We start from the raw sequence: 21,966 nt of genomic DNA, 5'->3' as shown, positions 1-21,966 counted from the left end.
GTTTTTTAATTACTGCAATTTCTTTTTATAATTGCATAAAACTTACACAACAGTACCTGAAATATTTGTTTTAGTATTTTTCACATAATTTTTCATAAATATCAACAACCCATGGAGAAAACTGTATCCATTCTCTTTCTGCAAAAGTTCAAGGATTTTCTTTGTTAAAACTTAGAAATCGAAAATACCTAGTAGATATTTATCAACAATAAATAACCTTTTCAACTCTAAATGTGTTTTTTTTAGCTGGTCTGTGGGCAAAATGGCTTTTCTGATTGTAAAGGTTGCAGTCTCCTGCTCTAGGTTGTCTACAATTTGCAATCAGTGATTACTGATAGACTTAAGGGCAAAGCAGACCGACAGCATCACACATTCTGGAAGAACAAAAAACACAAATCCCAGTGCCTGTAGCTGCTTTTTTTCTGCACTTGGATAGTAGTTAAAAATAACCAAAATTTTTTTTTTGGTCGCTCATAATTGCTAAGCAGACATTAAGGAAATGGAGGCATTACCATTTCCTGGGAATCATATAATTGTTTGATTCAAGTGTGATGAAGCAGAAAAGTGTGTAAAAGTTGTATAATACCGTCCCTTGAGGAATGGAGTTTGACAATCTAGATAAAAAATGTTGTTCAACACAAATTGTACCTAGTCATTTACAGTAAAAGATCAATTTTTAAACCATAAAGGTGCAGAAGGTAGCAAATCAACAAAAATGCAGGTTTCCTTAAGTCGTGACAGGTGATCCCATTTATTATGGCAGAATCTTGACTTGCTGTAACATTTGGAGGGTGTTTCCTCAGGGTGGCCTGTAAAAGTCTCCTGACATGGATAATTCAGCCCTGTTCAGCAGCTGCCTGTTCTCTGAGGGATGTCCTATTTTATTCTGTCACAGCTTCAGGGCTTTTCCTGGCTGTGAATGATACAGAAAACCCTGGAAACAAAAGAAAAGTTGGTACGGAGATGGGAGGGATATGCTCTCCTTTTTTCCTCTTCCTTCCATCCGTTTTTCAGAGTTTGCCATTTTTGAATTAGCTGTTAATGTGCTGCTGAAGGAAATAACTTATTGTTCAGCTTTGACTCTTCCTCTGATGCTTTTTGCTCTAAATAATCATTCCAGCCTGGACATCTACAGACTGAGAATGCTTAGTCTCAGTTTCACTTTGTTGCTCTCTGTGCTGACATGTGAGTGGGACAGAGTGCTTATCCGTCCATCTCCCCTCACTAGGATCCATGTAGCAGGGAAAGTCGGTCATTGTTTCAGTCAACTAGGCCAGGACCGGTTTGTGCTGCGCTGCATGCTGCCAAGGGCACGTCTTTGAAGAGTTGCTTCCTATTCCACTTGCTGTTTGTTACACCTTCAGGCGTCAGAAGGAGCTCGCTTGGTGAAACTCGACCTCATTACCGCACAGAACAACATTCGCATGGAGATGGATGCACCCAGTGATGAGCTTTAATGTAGCTCTTATTTGAACTTAATAGAGGAGAGCATGTTCCCAACAGACTTTGTTTTTTAGAAGCTTTGAGGTTTCCAAGAGAGAATGAACTGAATGTAGTCCTGAGTAGTTGATGTGTACAATGACCCTATTGAGTGAAATGCAAGTCTGAGAGGTTCTTAAAAGGTTGAGGTGAATGTAGCATCTTATGAGCTCTTCCTCAGCTTTTTCTCTTCCTCTGATCCAGTAAGATATGTGTTTCATGTTCTCCTCCTGAGCCTTCTTTGAAGGAATCTCTGTGGAATTTTGTTTCAATAAAGATAATTAATAAACGGGTTAAGGAAAGCTTTACCTAACTCCACCATTACTTAGCATCTCCTCGATCAGCACCTTATGAGGCCTAACACAAATTTAGCCCAAAACTGGAATTAGACCAACAAAAATCATTGTTTATTTTTGAGGAAAAAAGGAGACCAGAAGCATACCTGCTGTTTTCTTTATGGCTCATCAGGGGGTTAAAGACTACCTCATCATACTGGTCATTATTTATTCAAACATATTTGAAAGAATTAATAATGCAGCAAGCAATACACACACACACACACACACACACACACACACACACACACACACACACACACACACACACACACACACACTCTCTCTCTCACTTATTTCCTGTTTCTTTCTCTTCTTCTGGCTTCCATAAAGAGGTCTCCCACAGCGCTTTTAAATGTGTACTTATATAAACCTTTCCTTCGGCTTTTCTCCAGCTCCCCCACACTTCCTCAGCTGACAGCGCGCTCCGTCTGTTTCACTCTTAGCTTTAGTCTCTTGTTTTTAATTCCAGCAATTTTCTTCATCCATTTCGTCTTTGTTCTATTATTCTTCTCTCGTTCTTTTCTGTATTTACATTAATGCTGCTCCTCCACATCATCTCCCTCCCTGACCCGTACTCGTTTTATGGCTTCACTGAATCACATTTGCACTTATTCCTGACACCCGCCTCCAGTGCATTAGAGCCTCATTACATTCCTATTGTTTTTATTGTGGCCAAATGCACTGAGAGCAACATATGGAGGTGGTGCAGAAGACTTGATGCGTTGCTTTGTTTACTCTTGAACTAATTTATTCCATTTAGTTTCACTTTGATCATGCAGAGTGCTTCATCACTAGGGAAAACGGGACTAACTGCCCTGTTTCTCTGTCTGCAGTATTGCCAGTGGATTCGGTGGTGCTTTGTTCGTCTACCTGAACCGACTATTTGTCCAGTTCATCAGAAATCAGAAGACCATCAACAAATTCCTCATGAAGAAGTGAGTACATGTGAAGAATGTGACAGATGTCTCAGGAGAAACATGCACCCTGCTCCCAGATTCAGTTTTTTTTGCATTGTTTCATATGAGTCACACACTAGAATGTGTTTGTGGGCTCTGTGAATGTATATAGCAGTCTGCTGTATTTTGAGAAGTTCAAAAGAATAAATAGTAAAATCAACCCAGAGTTCCAAACGTTTTCTTTGATTAAGCATCTTTTAAGCCAAGCCTGATGAGAAGTCAACTCCTTCAACCCATTAGGAAACTAATTTGCTTTTGTACTATTAACACATCACAGAAACAGTATGCAGGACTCATGCAATGACAATAAGTAACACTTACCATTAGATGAAGTCACAGGCTAATGGCAACTGGGAAACATTTTGTACAATAGTTTTAAAGTGGCATTTTGAGATCACACCCCTGAAAACCTCTTTTATTGTACTTTATTATGATACAATAATAAATGGTTTTTATATATAACGTTTTCCAAACTTTTTTTATTTCAGTGAAAATTGTGAAGGCATGAACAAACGCAAATTGTATTACCTGTTTATTCACTTTGACACATTCTGGGCTGTTCATTTGAAGCCAACAGTAACGGCTAAACATGCATCTCTTGATAATCATTGAACATTTTAAATTTGTGTGATATCTAACCGCTATGATGATGATGATGACCTCAAGGGTTGCTTTTTTCAACATGGCTGCTTACTGAATTTACAGCATGTTTACTCTTCAATAAGTGATGAAGTGCAAATATGGCAAAAAAAATTGTTTTTATAATTTCTTTTTTTTTCCTTTCACCTTTTACTCTTTCAGGCGACTACTGTATCCAGCACTGGTCACTTTTTTGATTGCAACACTGACATTTCCACCTGGATTTGGACAGTTTATGGCTGGAGAGGTATGGTTCCAATATCTTTCAAAAGTTTTGACAAAAATAATACTCTTTTGCATAAACTGCTATGCATTGCTTTGCATTTTCACTTCGCTGGAATTTGGAGAATAGGGACCAGTGAGTTGAAGTGGTAGCATCATGAGTAGAGTGATGTGTAACAGTTTCCAGAGCATTCAACAGTCAACCCTAACAGTGAATGAAGATCAAATGAAACAGAGAGTGCCTCGTGGATGCATTACAAAGCTTAACCAGGATTTGCAGGAGGTTATCAGGCATTGCATTATGGATATGCCTGATTCATATTGTGCAGTTTCTTTGTGGTTCAGTTTTCATGTATGAAAAGTAGACCAGATAGGACTTTACTGGTTACATTTTGAGGTTTATCTGCTGTTCTGTTGCCTGAATGATTGGAAGCATCAGATATTTTGTCCATTAAGCTAAAAGAAGAATCACATTTATAAAAAGTTAATTAAAAGAGAGCTGCATTTAGTGGAGGAATCCCAGCAGATCATCCAGACTGCTACAACAGACTTTTGTGGTTCTTTGGTTGGTTTGTACCAATGAGGAGTCACATGCTAAAGCAGGGGTGGGCAATTATGGTCCTCGAGGGCCGGTGTCCTGCAACTCTTAGATGTCTCCCTGGTCCAACACACCTGAATCCAATAGCTCAATCACTTCCTAAGTGCAGTCAAGTTCTCCAGAGTCCTGCTAACGACCTCATTATTTGACTCAGGTGTGTTGAAGTAGAGACGCATCTAAAAGTTGCAGGAGACCGGCGCTCATGGCCCAGAGTTGCCCATCCCTGTGCTAAAGACTCTAAGAGTCTACTCTGTTTACAGCTAGAGATTGATAGACATGATTGTAGCTGACAGGTTCAAATTGTCCAGTAACCAAAAAAGTTTTTTTTTTAAATATATTTTAAGCCTCTGCTTAAAAAAGAAAAGCTGTATAAATGCTTAAAGGTGTATAAATGTGCCTGTGAGTGCTAGTGACTCAACAGTGTACACTAGAGACATGGACTAGCCATATTGTCCTTTTGCTCCAGGGATGACTCATGAGCATGTGTTGTGCCTTCTTCGATTTTATCCCCTTCATCCGGTTAATAATCGGAATTAGAAAAGGAATAGACTGTCCATCCTTTGTACACTCAGTATTCACACACACACACACACACACACACACACACACAGATTGACTCCCTCTCTTTGCCTTGGCTCCAAATAAGAAAGTGTTGAAGACTTCTGAAGCTCTGCCCACGCTGGCTTACTCCTCTTAAAGCTCCTCTCTTTGGAGTACCCAGTCAGAAATTTGTATCTGTGATCCCTTTGTCTTCCCGGCACACTCTTCATCATCATCTCTGCCAGTGGGAACTTTATCTCCAACACTGTCTGAAGCTGATGTGACTTTTGTATGGTTACAGATGATTTTGTCACAGCATAATCCCTGATGGATATTGTAAAATTTAAATCTCTGGTGACATTTTGTAAAACCTTGAGCTCATCATCTTTTCCTGTGCTCACATTCAGAGGAGGTCTTTCCATTAAAACTTGCTGTGAATCTAGCCACAGAACTTCAGATTTTCTAAATTCTTCAGTAAGATGTGTTTTAGTTATGCTCTAAATCACAATTGTCACATTAACAATCATGGATAGCTGTAAACAAGCAGGTGTGAGCATGAGTAAAAAGCAAAAACAACAGCAAGTAAATGAAAATCATCCCAAATTCAACTTGAAAGACCCTGCTAACACTTTGTACTTTGTGTTCTGAGTCCTGGGGGAGACGTTTGAGGCAAAATAGGTACTTTTAACGTCCCACAAAAGATTGACTATTAGATCACCTAGAGAATTTTCACCAGAAACATTTAACATCTATTGGGGTTAAATATTAAGAAATAATGTGAGGATATCAGTGACAGGCAGTTTCTTCTTTCCAGGTACAACTATCTCTCTTTTGTTTCCCCTGAAAGAAAGACCTGTGCCTACAGTTACCTTCTCCATGTTCCGAGAGACATAATTCCAACAGTATTTTTTTTTGTACTGATATATAAATGATATATACGGCAGACTTCATTTTTAATTTGCCACATCACAATTTCATTTTAACAATTTACTCATCAGTATTTTAGCTTTTGATTTACAAACTGACTACACACTTTTTAATGGCACAAAAAGCTACATTATATTACAAACGTTTGATGCAAAAAGTGCTGCTACCTGCTTCTGACTTGAAATTATTATTTCCTGTGATTTGTAGTTGACTCAGGGGGAGTCTCTGCTGACTTTGTTTGACAACCAGACGTGGGCAAAACAGGGAATTCCTGACGAATTTGACTACCTTGGAAAAGCTGAAGCCTGGAAACACCCACAAGTCAACATCTTCGTCACGCTGGTCCTCTTCATCATCATGAAGGTAGGAATAAAGTTGAGGAAGCTTTACAATGGTGGTATCACACTTCTGTAGCGGATTGTGCTGGAGGCGACAACCCTAAAGCCGTCTTCACTGCAGCTAAAACTCTCATGTTGAAGCTTGGAAGCTGTAATTTCTGAGTAATTATTATTCAGTACATGTGATGCCGATTCTTTGCAAAACAACCTTTCTTTGACGGGAACTATGACTAGCACAAGAAGAGAACGAATTAACGCCATTTATCTGCTTTCTTTAGGTTAACAGTAATACTCTCTTCAAAGCCAATTCTTAATTGGTATCAATTTGCTTAAAAATCACAAGATTTAAATTGTTGTAAAATATCAATATACATTCATATTAGTATTGTGTGAGTATATTAATAAATTACCTTAACAAAGACATTCAGGACACGCCAATATTAGTTATTCTCCTGCTTCATTAAAATGCTTTTAATGTCTTAATATTGAATGATTGGTGTTTCAGCTGCTTTCTGCACAGCTATTACACTCAGGCAGTCGTCTGGTCTTTGGAAATACCAGAGGAGTGTGTATTTTTGCTAGTTTTGCAGAGAGAAATGGGAGTTTTTATTACCTGTGGTTGCCGCAATTACATACTGCATAACAGTCGGTATCAGCAGTAGGTTTTCATCTGAGACTTTACGTTGATCATTTAAAGCTTCTGTGAGTAGGACCCCAATTCCATACCTGGGATTGGATTGGGACATCTCTGCTGTGAAACCTTTTTGAATCAATAATTTTCTAATAGCATTTTTTGCCAAACATATCCTAAGCAGCTATTATGCTTTATGTTGTCTCAACTGCAAGAGATGAAAACGTATCTGCTTGTTGAAAAGCAGCGGAATAGGAACAGACTGTCTGTCTCTGTGCAATTTGAATTGAACTCATTTGTGCCTTATGCTCAGCTGGGGAGCAGAATAGCAGCAACTCTTCTCTGCTGTTGTTGTAACTTGATCGCAGTCTTCGATTATCCCACAGCGCTGATGACAGAGATGACGGGTGATGAGACACATGGGAGAGATGTAAGGAGCTGCAACATTCAGTAGATTATCACTGTCAGCTATCACCTCAGCTGCACAGCTCTGGAAAGGTTGGAAAGTCTGAATACTTGAGGTACAGAATGTAAAAGACCATTTTTGTTCAGGTAAGGGGAGTTAAAGGATTAACACTTAGACTCCTTTAGATTTTAGTGAGTTGGAAAGGAGAGACTGTGAATATTAACAAACCAGTCCAATGTACTTTGTAAGAAAAAGGTAAATAGGACCACCAATAGTACTTTTGCTTACCTTCCATCGTCCGATTTCACTTATACTCTTTTAGAAACTTTGTTATAAAGACAAAACAAACATAAGTTTAAGCCACACGTCACACGGTCATCCCTTATCTCTGAAAATGCTTATTCTTGTCCCCCAATTAGATTTTTTGCTGCTATTAAGAAGAAATAAACGTTCTATGATCAATAGTCATCCATGACATGGACACAACCCTACATGTGAGTTTGTGTTCTGAATTTCACCCAACAAAGTACTCACAGAAAGTAGTGTAGATGTGTGTGGGTGTAGAAACAAAGAGAGCAGGGCTATGAATGTTCATGTGGTTCATGTTCGGGTGACTAAAAACAGGATTTGAATCATTGCATCAACAACCACAGAAGCAAGTTTACTATAAGCTCTTAAAACTAGAGGTCAACCAATATGTTCTTTTTCTATTGCCAGCAGGTTTTTTTGTTTTTTAAATCCTGGTGACAACCAGTGTTTTAGGCCAATAATGTTGGTTATATTTCACTTTTATAATTTTCTCTTTCTTCCTTCTCCTTTACCCAGCTGGCTGAAGTGAGCTAATTCAAACAGTAGCTTGTTTTCCTTCTGTAATTCCAATTATGCAGTGGTGCAGACATTTAAAGATTAGCATTTTTGCACCTCCTGTTCTTGAAAGACTTCACAGTCAGTGAATTAAGTTTCGCCATCATCCTTTATAACATACAGTGGACAAAGCCTGCACAAGAGTGTGTACAAACAGACCGTACACAACGGCAACGTGTGTGGCGAGGTTGCAAACAAGTTTTCCAGTGATGCACACATGTTTAACACGTAACAGCTCGTGTCAATGTGTGCATAAAACTGAAGAAGTAACATTTTTTAAAAGAAGTTAGCACACAGTCTAATAACCACTGTCCTCTGGGGTCCAACCATAGTTCTGCATCAGTCCACAGGGCACTTTGTTAACGCAGTGGCAGCAGCAACTGTTTGCATAAATGTTTGCACTGTCAAGCCTGATTGGTGACACTATAAACAAATTAAATTATTCCAGCTCCTCACTGTGGAGACATCCAGCCACTGTGAATCTACTTACTGTGCATGAACAAGGTTAATAAAAAAAAAATCTCTTCATGTTGGTGCCACATACAGAGCCGCGCAAAACTATTCATAGCCTTTAAACTTTTTCCATATTTTGTCACACAACCTTCAATGTGTTTTACTAGATTTTTTTAATGACAGAACAACATTAAGTAGTGCAGAATGAAGAAATGAAGTATGGTTTTAAGAATGCTTTACAAATAAAATGAAAAATGGGATTTATTTGCTTTCAATATTGAATCTTTAGGTTGTAGTTACAGTTGCAAGTGTTTTCTCAAGCTCACACCTGAACTCTAGTTTTCAGGTTTTGCAGATTGTCAGTCCAACTTCTCAGTCCACTTGAACATATGATTTGCCTCCTAATTCACTGCTAAAAGCCTTGTATCCTGTGTCTTTTAGATGTTCCCTTGATTTACTAATAGGTTATTACAAGTATTTTTTAGGCAAAACTGTAGTCTTAAGATGCGACTATAGCCCCCATCCCACCTCCATTCATGCTTCTAGGTCTTTCATTTTGCCTGTATCTAAAACTAAATCATTTAGTCTCCCTTCCCCTGCTCTGCACATAAACTTCAGTAGCTGTCACCTCTGGTTTACACATCTAATGTTGTTCCTTCTATTTTAAAACATTTCCGTTCACTTTCACAAATCCTGCATATGATGGTTCTCACCCAAGTGATTTTCTCTTTGCACGTGACCTTACACATTCATCATAAACTGTCCAGATGCTACAAAGTTTCCCGCAGGAGGAAAAATATGTTTTCCTCCCATCCGTAGTTGTTACCAGTAGGGCTGTTGTAAACGAATATTTTAGTAATCGAGTAATCTATCGATTATTCTTACGATTAATCGAGTAATCGGATAAAAAATAAAAATAAAATGAAATATTGGTAAATCTGGCATAATACCGGTGTTACTATCAGATATCAATATCAGTCCAATTTTTCATATTTGAGCATCCCTAACAGTTGCTTTTTTGTAGTTTAGAAAACTAACCTGTAACAATAATAGCTCACTTTCTAAGTTAACCAGAAGGAAAGTTATAGAAAAATCTGAAATTATATTGAATTTAATAACAAAGAGGCAGGCTCACAAATATGCTTATAAAAATGTCTACAATCCATGTTAGTTTATGTATTCATCTTCAGTGAGTTTAATAGATTAATTAAACTCACCTTGCCACCTAACCTGTCACGCTTTGGGTTTGAAAATACGGGAAATGCCGCCTGGAGTGGGAGGAGAGGGCGAATGAACGAACGTAAGATGGGGTGGAGGGGAGGAAATAGACCAGCGGACTGACGAACCGTTAGACCGGGGGACGAACACGGGGGGAAGCAATACGGGATATTTACGACACCTTCACTGGTCACACTCAGAAACTCATCTACCAGCCATGTACGATGCGCTCCGCCACCCGTTTCTTCAGACCGGGATATGAAATTTATTGTGCGGTTCGTCGGTAAAGCTACATTTACACGGTAAGCATCAGCTACTCAGCCGCCCGCCCTGTTCAGTCTATCCGCTCACCTCAGCGCTCTTCCCGCCGTTCGCTTTCAACCAGCAGCCCCGGAGGAGAAATGCTGCCGTACTCCAGGCATTCCCCCAGTCATTTTAAGGATGCTTATTGGTTCCCCAAAAACGATAAAAAGTCGGGCATTATCATCAATCAATAAAATCCCCACGGGCCAATCTTGAAGATTGGACTTTATGCCGCTGAGACTTAGCTTTTGTCAACAACTCAGAGGCGGAAGTGAGAGCTCCGCGCAACGCAAATGAAGTCCCGGCCGGAACACGGTGCGCTAACTAATAAAACATAAATTAACGAAGCTTCGAGGCAGGTAAATTTTCCTCGAGGAATTTTAGTAATCGAGGTACTCGAATCATTCGAGGAATCGTTTCAGCCCTAGTTACCAGGCCTTTGCAGAACTTTCTGACATATTAAGGAGGCAATTCAGCCTATAATTCATCTGTGTTGAAGCATGGACACATCTATCATTCCACTTCATTTTATCCCTAGATGTATGTTCAGAGTTGTTGTCAGGCTGGATGATGAACCTCCACTCTTGACTAAAGTCTGTAAACTTTCTCACATGATTCCCCGGTGCTTTATCTCCACGCACCTTTTTCTGCTGATTGAAAACACTATTGTAACTTAAAATAAAATAGAAATATCCTTTATTGTCCAACTGTGGGAAAATTATCAATTTATTTTTTAGTGGCGTCACCCAAAAATATTTATTAATCTATCGACCCCTGTGAAATATTTCTGGAAGCACCACTGCAAAGGATATGAGGTATAAAACAGCACCTGAACAAACCTTGTTGAGCAGTTGAACATGTACTTGTTGCCATGCACTGACTAATGTCCTCTCTCCATCTCCATCACCCTGACTCGACATGCAAAGCGAGGCTGTAATGGCTCGGTCTAATTACAGCCTTTGGTTTTGCTGGGTTCACACTGGTGATTTTCAAAGGCGAGATTGCTCTCACTCCCGCTTCTTCTCTATAATGACTGGTTCTTTTATTCAGCCTGGCAGCCATCTTGTCTTGATGCTCCCTTTTTCATTCTGAAACTTATGAAACACTGTTTCCAGTGATGTGCACAGTTCTCCATCAGCTTCAGCTCTGCTAACAACTAGCAACTTGCCCTGATTAAGCAGTGACAGTGAAATGTTAGCACTTACTGTGAAGATGCTAGCTTCAGCTCAGCTCATTGGTTAGCAGCTTTGTGCACTCTTAAAGTTGCTAACCAATTTGCCATCCTTAATAATTCAATGTTATTTTTAGACTTGTTCTATTATGAGCTCTCAGGGTGAAACAGGTAATGCAGGTGTGTGTCCTTTGCTGTCTGTGTCTGAAAACAGTAGTGTGTGTGCCTTATAGTGTCACAGAGCTGACTGGACTGTAATTGGAGTGGGAATCGAGGAGGGGCTCCTGGGAAGAAGCACTGTCCTCTGAAAATGGTTTACACACAGGATCATACACCGCTTCCAGCTGATTGAGTATAAATGTCCTCCATGGTCCGTCATAACTGATACCACTGACATTTGTACCCTTTAGTTCCTGATAACTCATGTAGTCTTACAGTTTTTCTGGTCACTTTTCTTTGACTTAAATAACAAAAAGAAAATCCACATCCTAATTGAATGGAAGAGGATATGTGTTTTTTCAGATTGCTTTAACCCTTTCATGCATAGTGGTCACTACAGTGTACAGCTATCTAAAAGCCATTTTCTTTTGTTTCTTGTGGATTTTTATGTTATAAATGCACACGGACCACTGAAGTGGACACTAATGCATCATAAAATACACTATCAACTACTGGCCATCAGCTGCAAATGCAAGAAATTATTTTTGTTAAATCCAATATGGCCGACAGACAAAAAAGCATGCCAACCGACCCGGTCCCTCCTTCTACTGTAGACGACTCTTGAAGGTAATAAAATATTGTGACATCAGATAACCCCTAAAGAACAATACTACTGATGTATTTTTCAAATAACAACTTTGTATTTGGAGAAAATTACAATTGATCACCTAAACAAGATAAAATAACATTTTTAATTTTTTTCCTACCTTTTTTTTATGCCTTAAAAAAGTCAACAAAAATATTGAAAAAATATCCTCACACAAAGGATCATAATTCATGCATGAAAGGGTTAACTTACCCTTAACCAATATAAACGCTGTCCAACTAGCACACAACAATTCAAATAAAATGCTATAATCACCAGGTATATATAAGACAGGAGACACTGCTGCGATCTGGCCCAAACACAAGGAAAGTTATTACTTTATAACAGGGTCACAGAGTCACAGTGTAACCTTACGCTTAACAAAGTACCAACTGAAATACAGCAGTGGCCATGATTGTACAACAAACACATTTATTAAAACATAGATCATTCTCCAATCTCTAGTGTTGTTCATTTACTTCAAAAGCATTGAGTTAATTCGAGCTACATCTGGTGCAATGTTCTTAGATAACAGTCTTTTGGTTTTACTAAATAAATTATTTGGAAACAATATTTGTTGAAGAGCTGTAATGATTTAGTCCATCTAATAAAGCATAAATTCTTTCAATATAAAAAAAAATCTGTTTTTGTAATGGTAAGTGTTACCATTGAGTTACTTAGCAATGGTCCTTTCTGCAGTCTGATAAGAAATGTAAGTTTTCTCTCCTTCACATTCCTAATTAGTATATAGATATAATGCTTTCTTTATGTATTTTCAGTGCATGTAGGAGAAGATCCTACCACAATAGATTTGAATAAATTTGCAACATATTATGTAGCCTTAATGTCAGATCCATGTTTCATCAAATTATAGTGAAAAACGTAAAGTCAAATGACTGGCGTCTAAAAACACACACAACCACAGTGAGGGTTTTATGATTGCACTTGTCATTGAGGTCAAAACAAATATAGGCAATTTTCCCAGCCTAATCAGCCTTATTAAGTTCAATACAGAATCTAGTTGGTCTCATTATTTTTAAAACATAATGTCTGTTGGAAGGGAAAAAAGTACAGACCTCATTTCAAACATGCCCTGTCACTAATGATACATAATAGTTGCACTGTTTCATAACTACTTTGACATTTAAATAATTATCTATGTAACTTTTAGCTGTTTTTGTCCAACAGCTTGAAATGGGTTACATTAAAGTATTCGAGGAAACACAAAACTGGCATTAAGAATTCTGTCTTACCATGAGGCTAATTGGGGAGACCTTTAATGTGTTTCAGGGCTTTGGTTCTATCAGTGTGTTTTACCCACATTGCATTTGTTCAAACACTGAGTTATTTTGAGAATGTGTTACCCAAGTGGCTGAAAGGGAACCACAATGGTTTTATTTTTCATTAGCACCCATTTGCACTAATGAGAGTGTCACAAACATGGTCATTTTTAAAAAAATAATCCAGTGTTTTATCTAGAAGTGTAAAATGTGTGCAAATCTTTGCTTTTTTTCTTATGTGGCTATAGTGACTGTTAAAAAAAATTAAATTACACCTGTATCAGCTCTGCACAGAAAAGCCACTATTGGCCTGTCCTCTTAATAGACCAGCTCGTCTCCTACAAACAAATATCCTATTTTGGATCTTCCACAGTATTTTGCTTACATAAGTTTTTTGGCCAACCTACTCCAACTTTATTTAGATATTTCAATATTAGACATGAGTTGAGAACATTTTAGTATCATGACTTTGAGTAAAAAAAAACCTCAGTTGCATATATTTTGAAGAAAAAAACAAGTATATGTAGTTGCCTTCTTTCAGCTTGCTGACCAGCAATGTGCAGCAACATAGGGGAGGGGCAAGTTTAACATCACCTCCATTCTATGCTACCAGAAAGAAATCAATGATTTGACCTAAAGTTTTTCTGCAGTTTTAAATTTAAAAAAAAGAAAAAAGAAAAGAAAAAATTAAAGTCTGACATACCTTGATACGGACAAACTGTCTCATGACTGTTTTTATTACTCGATTGAGGAATAACTTGTTTTTAAGGTTGTTGTGTCCTGGGACTCCTGGTACTGTTCACTGTTCCTGCTAATGGTGTAGATATAAACACAGTCTTGCTTCAGACATGTTTCCGGCTGCTCAAATCTAACTTTGCATTCCTGTCCAGACTTTGCCAACAACGTCTGAAGATGCAATATCCGTTATTGAATTGAACTGAATACAATAACTACCGTACTTCCTCTTCCTCAAAAATAGTATAAGCCTGAAGCAGCTCTATAAATAATATGTCTTATTAAAGCCACCTTCAAAATTCATGCGGTTCATTAGGAATATTCTAAGTGGATTTTAATTTAGGATCCCTTCTGTGTTTTCTGGCTGCTCCTTGAAGGTTTTAAAACATCAAAGCTTTTCATGCTGTAGAGTTATTTTCTTGTACTAAAACCTTGGCTTACTGAAGTCTCCATCCAGTTTGTGGTTGGAAATCCTCATAATTATGTCTGATGGCCGTGGACCTCTTCTGTGAGGCATACAGTGAGTCGATTAAATCAGATTAAATTAAAAATTAATGATTCCTCCGGGGGAGTGAGTCATTTCTGCTGGATAAGATTTGTTACAGTAATAGTTAGGAAACGTAATTGAGTGTAGCATTAGTCCTGGCAGGACAAATAGTCGTGCTTAACCCACATATGATCAGCTGATTTTAATCTGATAACTGTGAGGCTATTATTGATTTATTTTTGTATGTTTTTGTCAGGCGGAAATTCATTTTACCCCCCTCTTGAGTGCAAGAGGTTAAAACAAATCTTGATATTTCAAGAATGATTTATTCTTCCCTTCATGTGAGTTGGTTAGTCCCATGACGCATGTTCTACATGTACTGATGCTTCTGCGGGTATGTGGTGCTCATTTTAGGGAAAATACTAGCATTTCAATGTAGATACATCATTGTGGTATTGATTCTTGATCAAAATCAATGCAAATCCAGTGACAAACTGTCACTAAACTCTGTGGTTATATGGTTTATTGTTGAGAGTACTAAACTCTCAACATTAATACTGCACTACATGTACAAGCCACATTTGTGACAGTTATGTCCATAACTGTACCTTATGACTATCATGTATGTCACTACCTTACTATCTTAACTCATCTCAACGTTAATGGAATAATCATGTAAGACATATCACCTGTTAAATACTATGAGATACTGCCTATACTCTCTTTGTCCTGCAGTGTATATTTTACTGTATTGTTTGCTAGATTTCTTCTGCAGTTTTAAATATTATATATTCATTGAGTTATATATATTTTTTTACTTCCATTGCATGCTACTAATCCTTTATTTTATAGCCATTTGAACAGTTCTTCTCATGCAAAGCATTTCATTGCATTGTTGACTTTGTCTTAATGTGCATAAGACAAATGAAACTGAACAGGATAGAAACTTAATTATGATCCTTCCTGATCTGTGATCACACCATACTGAGCACTATCGCATAAAATTCCTAATACTCTTGAGTGTGGAGGCTGCTATTGATTAAAGACAACTCAGAACCAACTATTTTAAATAGAAGCAGCTTCTACTGTTTGTTCAGGCTGCGAGAGGCTGAGAGACAGAGTTGAGGTAATTAAAAAAAAATTGTTCTAATATCTTCATATATCTTAAAGAAAGTTCCCCATTGACAACCTATTTGCTTAACAAAAGTACACATCTGACGCATGGTGCTGCTCTGTCAGTATGTTAGCTTTAAGCTAAACATGATTCATAAACATGAAGGTTTCTAGACTTAAACCTTCAGTGCAGGAGCTTTAACCACCAACAGCATTCAATCTGTAACATGACATTACTCTAGTCGAGGTACTTTTTCCATCAGTGACTTATTAAAAATACATGGAGGGACATTAACAGCCTACAGGGATCTTTTCATTAGTTTATCTCGGATGTAACCCTGAGCCATGGGGGATTTGTAGGCCATTGTAACTTTACAGACGTCAGAGTGGTTGCCATGGTAAGGACTGCTGTCCTATGGGGATGGAAACGACACAGCCGGCAGCATCTTGTCACGTTCACCTGTGTTTGAGTGGATTTTTCTGTGCAAACAAGCAGCTGGATGATATTACCCTGTCATCTACACCCTGCAGACGAGGTGCTCTTTACAGATTTCAGCTTAATGGAGGCCGATCCCAACGTTACGTTTAATATTAATACTTATGTGCACAAGGTTTTGTGCAGATTGACACTAAAGTTTCTCTACAGTGATCAGACCACTTTTGTCTTTGTTCAGACTCATGTCCCAGATGTTCAGAAAATAATTTAAAGCATGAAAATAAAATTCCCATTATGCTCAAAAGTAGTAGTGTGTAGTTCTGTTGGATCACAAAAAGTAAATCTGCAACCCAGACTCGTCAAATTTTGTCAGTTTTTGCCTTCATCAGTGTACATTGTGCTTTCTGCTTTTATTCCAATGATATTTTTTTTTGCCTCCTCATCTCTCCATAGTGGTTAATATTGTCTGTGTTTGACATTTTTCAAAGTGGTTTTCTCAGAGAGGAGGATGTTCAAATCTGTCAAAATAAATGGGACGATAAGGCAGATTATATCGATGGGTTGGTCCAATGGTTTTTCGCTTGGACCTGCTTCCTTCGAGGACGTCTCCAGCTGGCACTCACTGAGAGCGTCTGTAATCAGAACTGTGACTATAATAATAATAATAACAATTAAAGCTCCGCGGAGCCTCAAGCGGCCCTCGCAGCCAAGCGCCGCTCAAGCCTATAGCCACCGCGTATGTTCCAGCACCACCTCCCCCCAGCCACCGCCTCCCCTCAGCACCACCTCCCCCCAGCCACTGCCTCCCCTCAGCACCATGTCACCCCAGCCACCGCCTACCCCCAGCCACCGCCTTGCTCTCAAGGAGCTGCCAAACCCGCCCTGAAGATAGTCACCTGTCATGTTCGACATTGCTCCCAGACAATGCACAAAAATCTGGTGTAGATCAGCTGATATCGCAAGGAGACACAGGTGTTTGATTAACCTGGGTGCGCAGTGGAGTCAAATTGCAATTAAACTCTATTGGGCTCCTTAGAGGTTCACAAGTGTCACTCATAAAAAGTCTGGAGCAAATGGGATGATGCGTGTGTGAATAAGAGATGATCGTTTGCATATGGCGAGGGACTGCCATCTGGCCACGCCTCCACGGGTCAGTAGGCATTTACAGAGTTCATCTTCATGTCATTTTATGTCAGTCTGCAAAGCATGAAACCCATATGACTTAGAGAGTAAAAGTCAGACATACAGTAGAAAAAACAGGTGACTTCCTGTCGGAAGTGGGCGTGGCTAAGGTGATGTCATCAATCGACCACCTAACTGTGATGAGGTCTGGTCTATAATGAGACATAGAAAGTCTGATGCAGCTCTGACCTGGCATTTGGAAGTTATTTCACATTCATGTTTCATGGTGTATAGTCAAAGTTTGGGACTTAGCCACGCCCCCACGGGTCAGTAGAGTTCATCATGGGAGAGTTCATCATCATGTCATTTCATGTCAGCCTGCACAGGATGAAACCCATAAGAATTAGAGAGTAAAAGTAAGACATACAATTGAAGAAAGAGGTTACTTCCTGTCGGAAGTGGGCGGGGCTAGGGTGATGTCATCAATCGACCACCTAACTATGATGAAGGCTGGTCTATAATGAGACATAGAAAGTCTGATGCAGCTGTGACCTGGCATTTGGAAGTTATTTCACATTCATGTTTCATGCTGTATAGTCAAAGTTTGGGACTTAGCCACGCCCCCACGGGTCAGTCGAGTTCATCATGGGAGAGTTCATCATCATATCATGTCATGTCAGCCTACACCGGATGAAACCCATATGACTTAGAGAGTAAAAGTAAGACATACAATAGAAAAAACAGGTGACTTCCTGTCGGAAGTGGGCGGGGTTAAGGTGATGTCATCAACTGACCATCTCAATGTGATGAGGGGTGGTCTGTAGTCAGATATAGGAAGTCTGATGCAGCTGTGACCTTCTATGTGGAAGTTATTGCATCTTGATGTTTCATGGCGAATAGTCAAAGTTTGGGACTTAGCCACGCCCACATGCTTTGACATAGAAAAATTCCTACGATAACTTTTCATCTTTAATGTCTCAAGTCTCTGCTGACTGAGTTTGAAGTCTCTATCTCAAAAGCTGCAGGAGGAGATAGATCAGATGCGATGTCTATGAAAAAGAGGAAATGGCTGATTTTGATCCAAAATGGCCGACTTCCTGTTGGGTTTGCACCATGGCTCCAAGAGACTTTTTTGTAGGTCCTGACATGATACACATGTGTACCAAGTTTCATAATTCTAGGTTAAAGCATGGCTTGGGGCTGATCATTTAAAAATTTCTAGGGGGCGCTGTAGAGAAATTAGGCCACGCCCATCAACGACTGTTATGGATTCCTGTTCGTGGATGAATAAGGATGCATCCTAGTGAGTTTGGTGCAGCTGGTCTGAATGATGTGGAATCTAGAGCCAAACGTATGGCGGCGGCGTTCCCTCTGCTTCGCCGCGCTGCCACGGCCACGCCCTCTACTGAAAACTCTTGGCGCTTTAAAGCAAGTGAGACCAACATGTTATCTGTCATCCAACACAGAATCATCTTGATTAGGTCGAGAGAGCCAGAGATGGAGCTGTACAAGTCAATAAAAGGCACTTCCTGTTCTGAGGGGGCGGGGCTTAGATGACGTCAGACTATGACGACATAGGATCGTCAGGCATCCCACCAGGATCACTCATGTCAAGTTTGGTGCAGCTGGGCACAAGATTGAGGAATCTACAGCCAAACGTATGGCGACGGCGTTACAGGTCACTTCGCCATGCCGCCACGCCCACCTGGTCCATCAAAGCCAAACAGGGTTGGAATCCATGACACACCAACATGTTTTCTGTCTGTGGACACAGTTTCATGTTTATTAGGTCAAAGGGGTCAGATAAGGACCGTTCACAGTAAAACATGACACTTCCTGTTGTCAGGGGGCGTGGCCTAAGTGATGTCATCATTTGACCATTGGGTGTTGTAGGGGACCCGTTGATGATCAATCACTGAAAGTTTGGTGCTGCTGTGAGTTTTGTTGTAAAAGTTATAACCCTTTTATTTTTCATGGCGACAAGGTGAACTTTGACCCCAGGTAACTCCATTTAGAAGAAAAAAAAACGCAAAACTCTGATAACTTTGGATCGGCCATGCCTTATGAACGATCTGACTGAGTTTGAAGCCGATCGATCGAAGTCCCTAGGACTAGTTCGAAAAAATGCGAACCCTGTGAACGGCCAAAATCGGAACTTCAATCCAAAATGGCCGACATTCTGTGATACTTGCACTATGACATTAATTGTAAATTCTGAGTGTCTTGGGGAGCTGTACAAGTGTACCAAGTTTCAAGTCTGTACGATAAAGTAAGTGAATAGGAAAGGGTCTTTTGAAATTTGCTAGGTGGCGCCCTTGAGCCGTTTCTTGTGCGATTTTTCTGGGGACCTTAAAATACGTAAATTTTCACCGGGCTCTATGCCCCCGCCAAGTTTGGTGAGTTTTTGAATATGATAAAGCCCCCAAAAAGCCAATTTATTTTACGGAAGAATAAGAATAATAATAATAATAATAATTTACAGCACAGTTTCAATAGGCTCTCGCAGCGCTTAGCTGCTCGGGCCTAATAATAATGGAGGAAGTTGGGTTGCGGTCTGAGAGAGGAATTCAGAAGATTGATTTGAATTCCTCAAATCAATCATTTGAGAAATGATCTTGTGAAACTTTTTTGTGAAACTAAAAGCTCTTTAGTTTCACAAAAGTACACCAACTTGGACCGTAGGTGGCAAGAAAAAGTGGAGATTGACACATTACCATAAAAATTATTAATCTGACAAAAATATTTTTTGATGCACCAAAAACCTTTTCCAGGTATCAGAAAAAGGCTGCTGTTGTTTTTCTTTGTGTGTGTGGTTTAAGGACCACAGCCACCCACAAATAGCTGAAATCTCGTAATATTTGCGTAGTATAGAAACACTAAATGCCTTTTTTGTTCAAATTCCAAAAATACCTTAAAATGTGCAGTGAAAATCATTTTAGCATTACCACGAAAGTTAATTTCAACTGTTTTTCTAATCTCTTCTCCGCAATCGCCAGCCAGTAGCATGTGAATTAACAGTGTGTTTAGGTGTTACAGCTTCCAAGCTTCAGTTTCTTTGAAATATTTCTGTTATATAGTCATTTTCATGTTTTTATTATTATTATTATTATTATTATTATTATTATTATTATTATTATTATTATTATTATTTATTTTTATCTAGACTTCAAAGTTTTGTAAATCAATCTCAGGGGTTTGATTATTGCATTTTTGATTATTGAAAACTGTAAAGTTTTTGACTCATAGTAATCAGCACATTAAAGGTTAGATATGGCACACATTTAGAACTTTAATTAAAATAATTTCCTAGTGATTGTTTCAGAAAACCCATTCAGCTGTTCTCAGTTTGAGTTACTTGAATATTACAAATAATTTAGATGGCCACATTCTCCACTCAGTATGGGTTTTTAATGCTGTCAGATAATGTCAAACACCTACAGGAGCCCTGGTGCACTTCTGTGATTCTCTCCACAGAACTCATGGCCTCAACCTTAAGTTTAAGCTTTTATTATGAGTCCAGAGATCCTTCAATACTCCCTCTTTCTCATTTGTGTTTCACTGTCTGGGTGGAAGAGCAACAATACGATGGAAAAGGGAGTCTGAAGAATTCAGTGTCTGCTTTATTTTCCCCGTGAGGCTCATTTAGTGTAATCAAATGTTTGTGTGTCTGGCAGCATGGAGCTTTGATTCTCGTCACAGAGTATGTGTTATGGTGTGTGCTGCGGGGGTGTGTGAACACCTACGCACATATGTGTGTTTGCTCGAGGTGTGAAAATGGTAGCAGTTCAGGGTTGCAGCAGGAGATGCATTACGTCACCATGGCAGCCGGCCTTAATTACTGCTAACTATAGATGGAGCAGAGGGTCCGGAGAGAGGAAGGAGAGAGACGGAGCAATGAGAGTAATTAAAAAGTCTATTTGAAACCATGAGATTAATACAGCAATGAGATTTGTCTAATAGTTTGTATAATACTCCCATTCACATGGTGCACTTTGGGCATGTAAATGTTTAATGCGACAACATCTCAATTTTGTGTGGCTTAGATGAATAAAAAATTCATCCCCCATATTGAAGCAAGAAGTGAATTAATGAACCAAACTGACCTAAATAGTTGAGGAGTAATTTCAGATCATCTCACAGGCTGACTGTAGACAAAACATCACCTGCAGTTCTTCTAAGTTCATGGTGGAAATACAAAGAACCGGTGCTATGGCTTATGCAGCACCAGTTTTGGTTTTGTTATTTTTACTTTGTTTAAAAATACAATTCATGAGTCTGTCCTCCCACTTTTCTTGAAGTAAAGCATACTACGAAGCCCAGTTTTTAGCTGAACTTTAACATCGTGTAGGCAGTGTCAGTCTGAGTCACCATAAAATGTAGTATTATCTAATATTATTTGAGTTGTACTTCACCAGTTTAAAACAAATCCATAAGACAGAAGAAACTACAGACAGAACAGAGCTGTGCCTAAAACTGACTCAAACTGATTATGCCAGCCAGAGGATGATATTTAGATCAGCAGTTCCTACACCTGACTGGATGTCCATAAAAATTAGTCAGGTACATTGTCCTCACATTTTCTTTATATTAATAATTTCATCAATAATCAACTTGACCTGTCCACCAAACTAACTTTATTTAGAGATAAATATACTCTAAGGATTGACTTTAAGTCGTCAGCACATCACTATGAAAATTACCCCAAATACTTATATTTCTGTTGCTGTTCAGGGTAGCATGTTGAGAGAGGCCTTTATTGATCAGTAGTTTGACAGGAAAAAGGGCTGAAACAGAAGGGCAGGACATGCAGTACTCGTCATGCTGCTGGGAATCAAATCTGGGACAGTTGCATCAAGGACTGTAGCCTTTATGGTTTACTTTCTCTACCACTGATCCACCTTTTGC

At 39.0% G+C, this 21,966-nt stretch overlaps 1 protein-coding gene across 2 annotated transcripts in view; it reads left to right on the top strand.

Annotated features, from left to right (window-relative positions):
- Positions 1 to 21,966, top strand: part of LOC106905162 (chloride channel protein 2-like) — a 103,278-nt gene that overhangs the window by 45,550 nt on the left and 35,762 nt on the right. For both annotated transcript variants that reach the window (XM_088011711.1, XM_088011710.1), the window contains exons 10-12: positions 2,651 to 2,752; positions 3,575 to 3,659; positions 5,907 to 6,062. In XM_088011711.1, coding sequence (XP_087867837.1) covers positions 2,651 to 2,752; positions 3,575 to 3,659; positions 5,907 to 6,062 — 343 coding nt within the window. The remainder of the gene's footprint in view (positions 1 to 2,650; positions 2,753 to 3,574; positions 3,660 to 5,906; positions 6,063 to 21,966) is intronic.

The sequence above is a fragment of the Poecilia mexicana genome, unplaced genomic scaffold (assembly GCF_051168715.1).
Source record: "Poecilia mexicana isolate PSO_F unplaced genomic scaffold, ASM5116871v1 scaffold_13, whole genome shotgun sequence".
NCBI lineage: Eukaryota > Metazoa > Chordata > Actinopteri > Cyprinodontiformes > Poeciliidae > Poecilia > Poecilia mexicana.
This window is presented reverse-complemented; position numbering and strand designations above follow the sequence as displayed.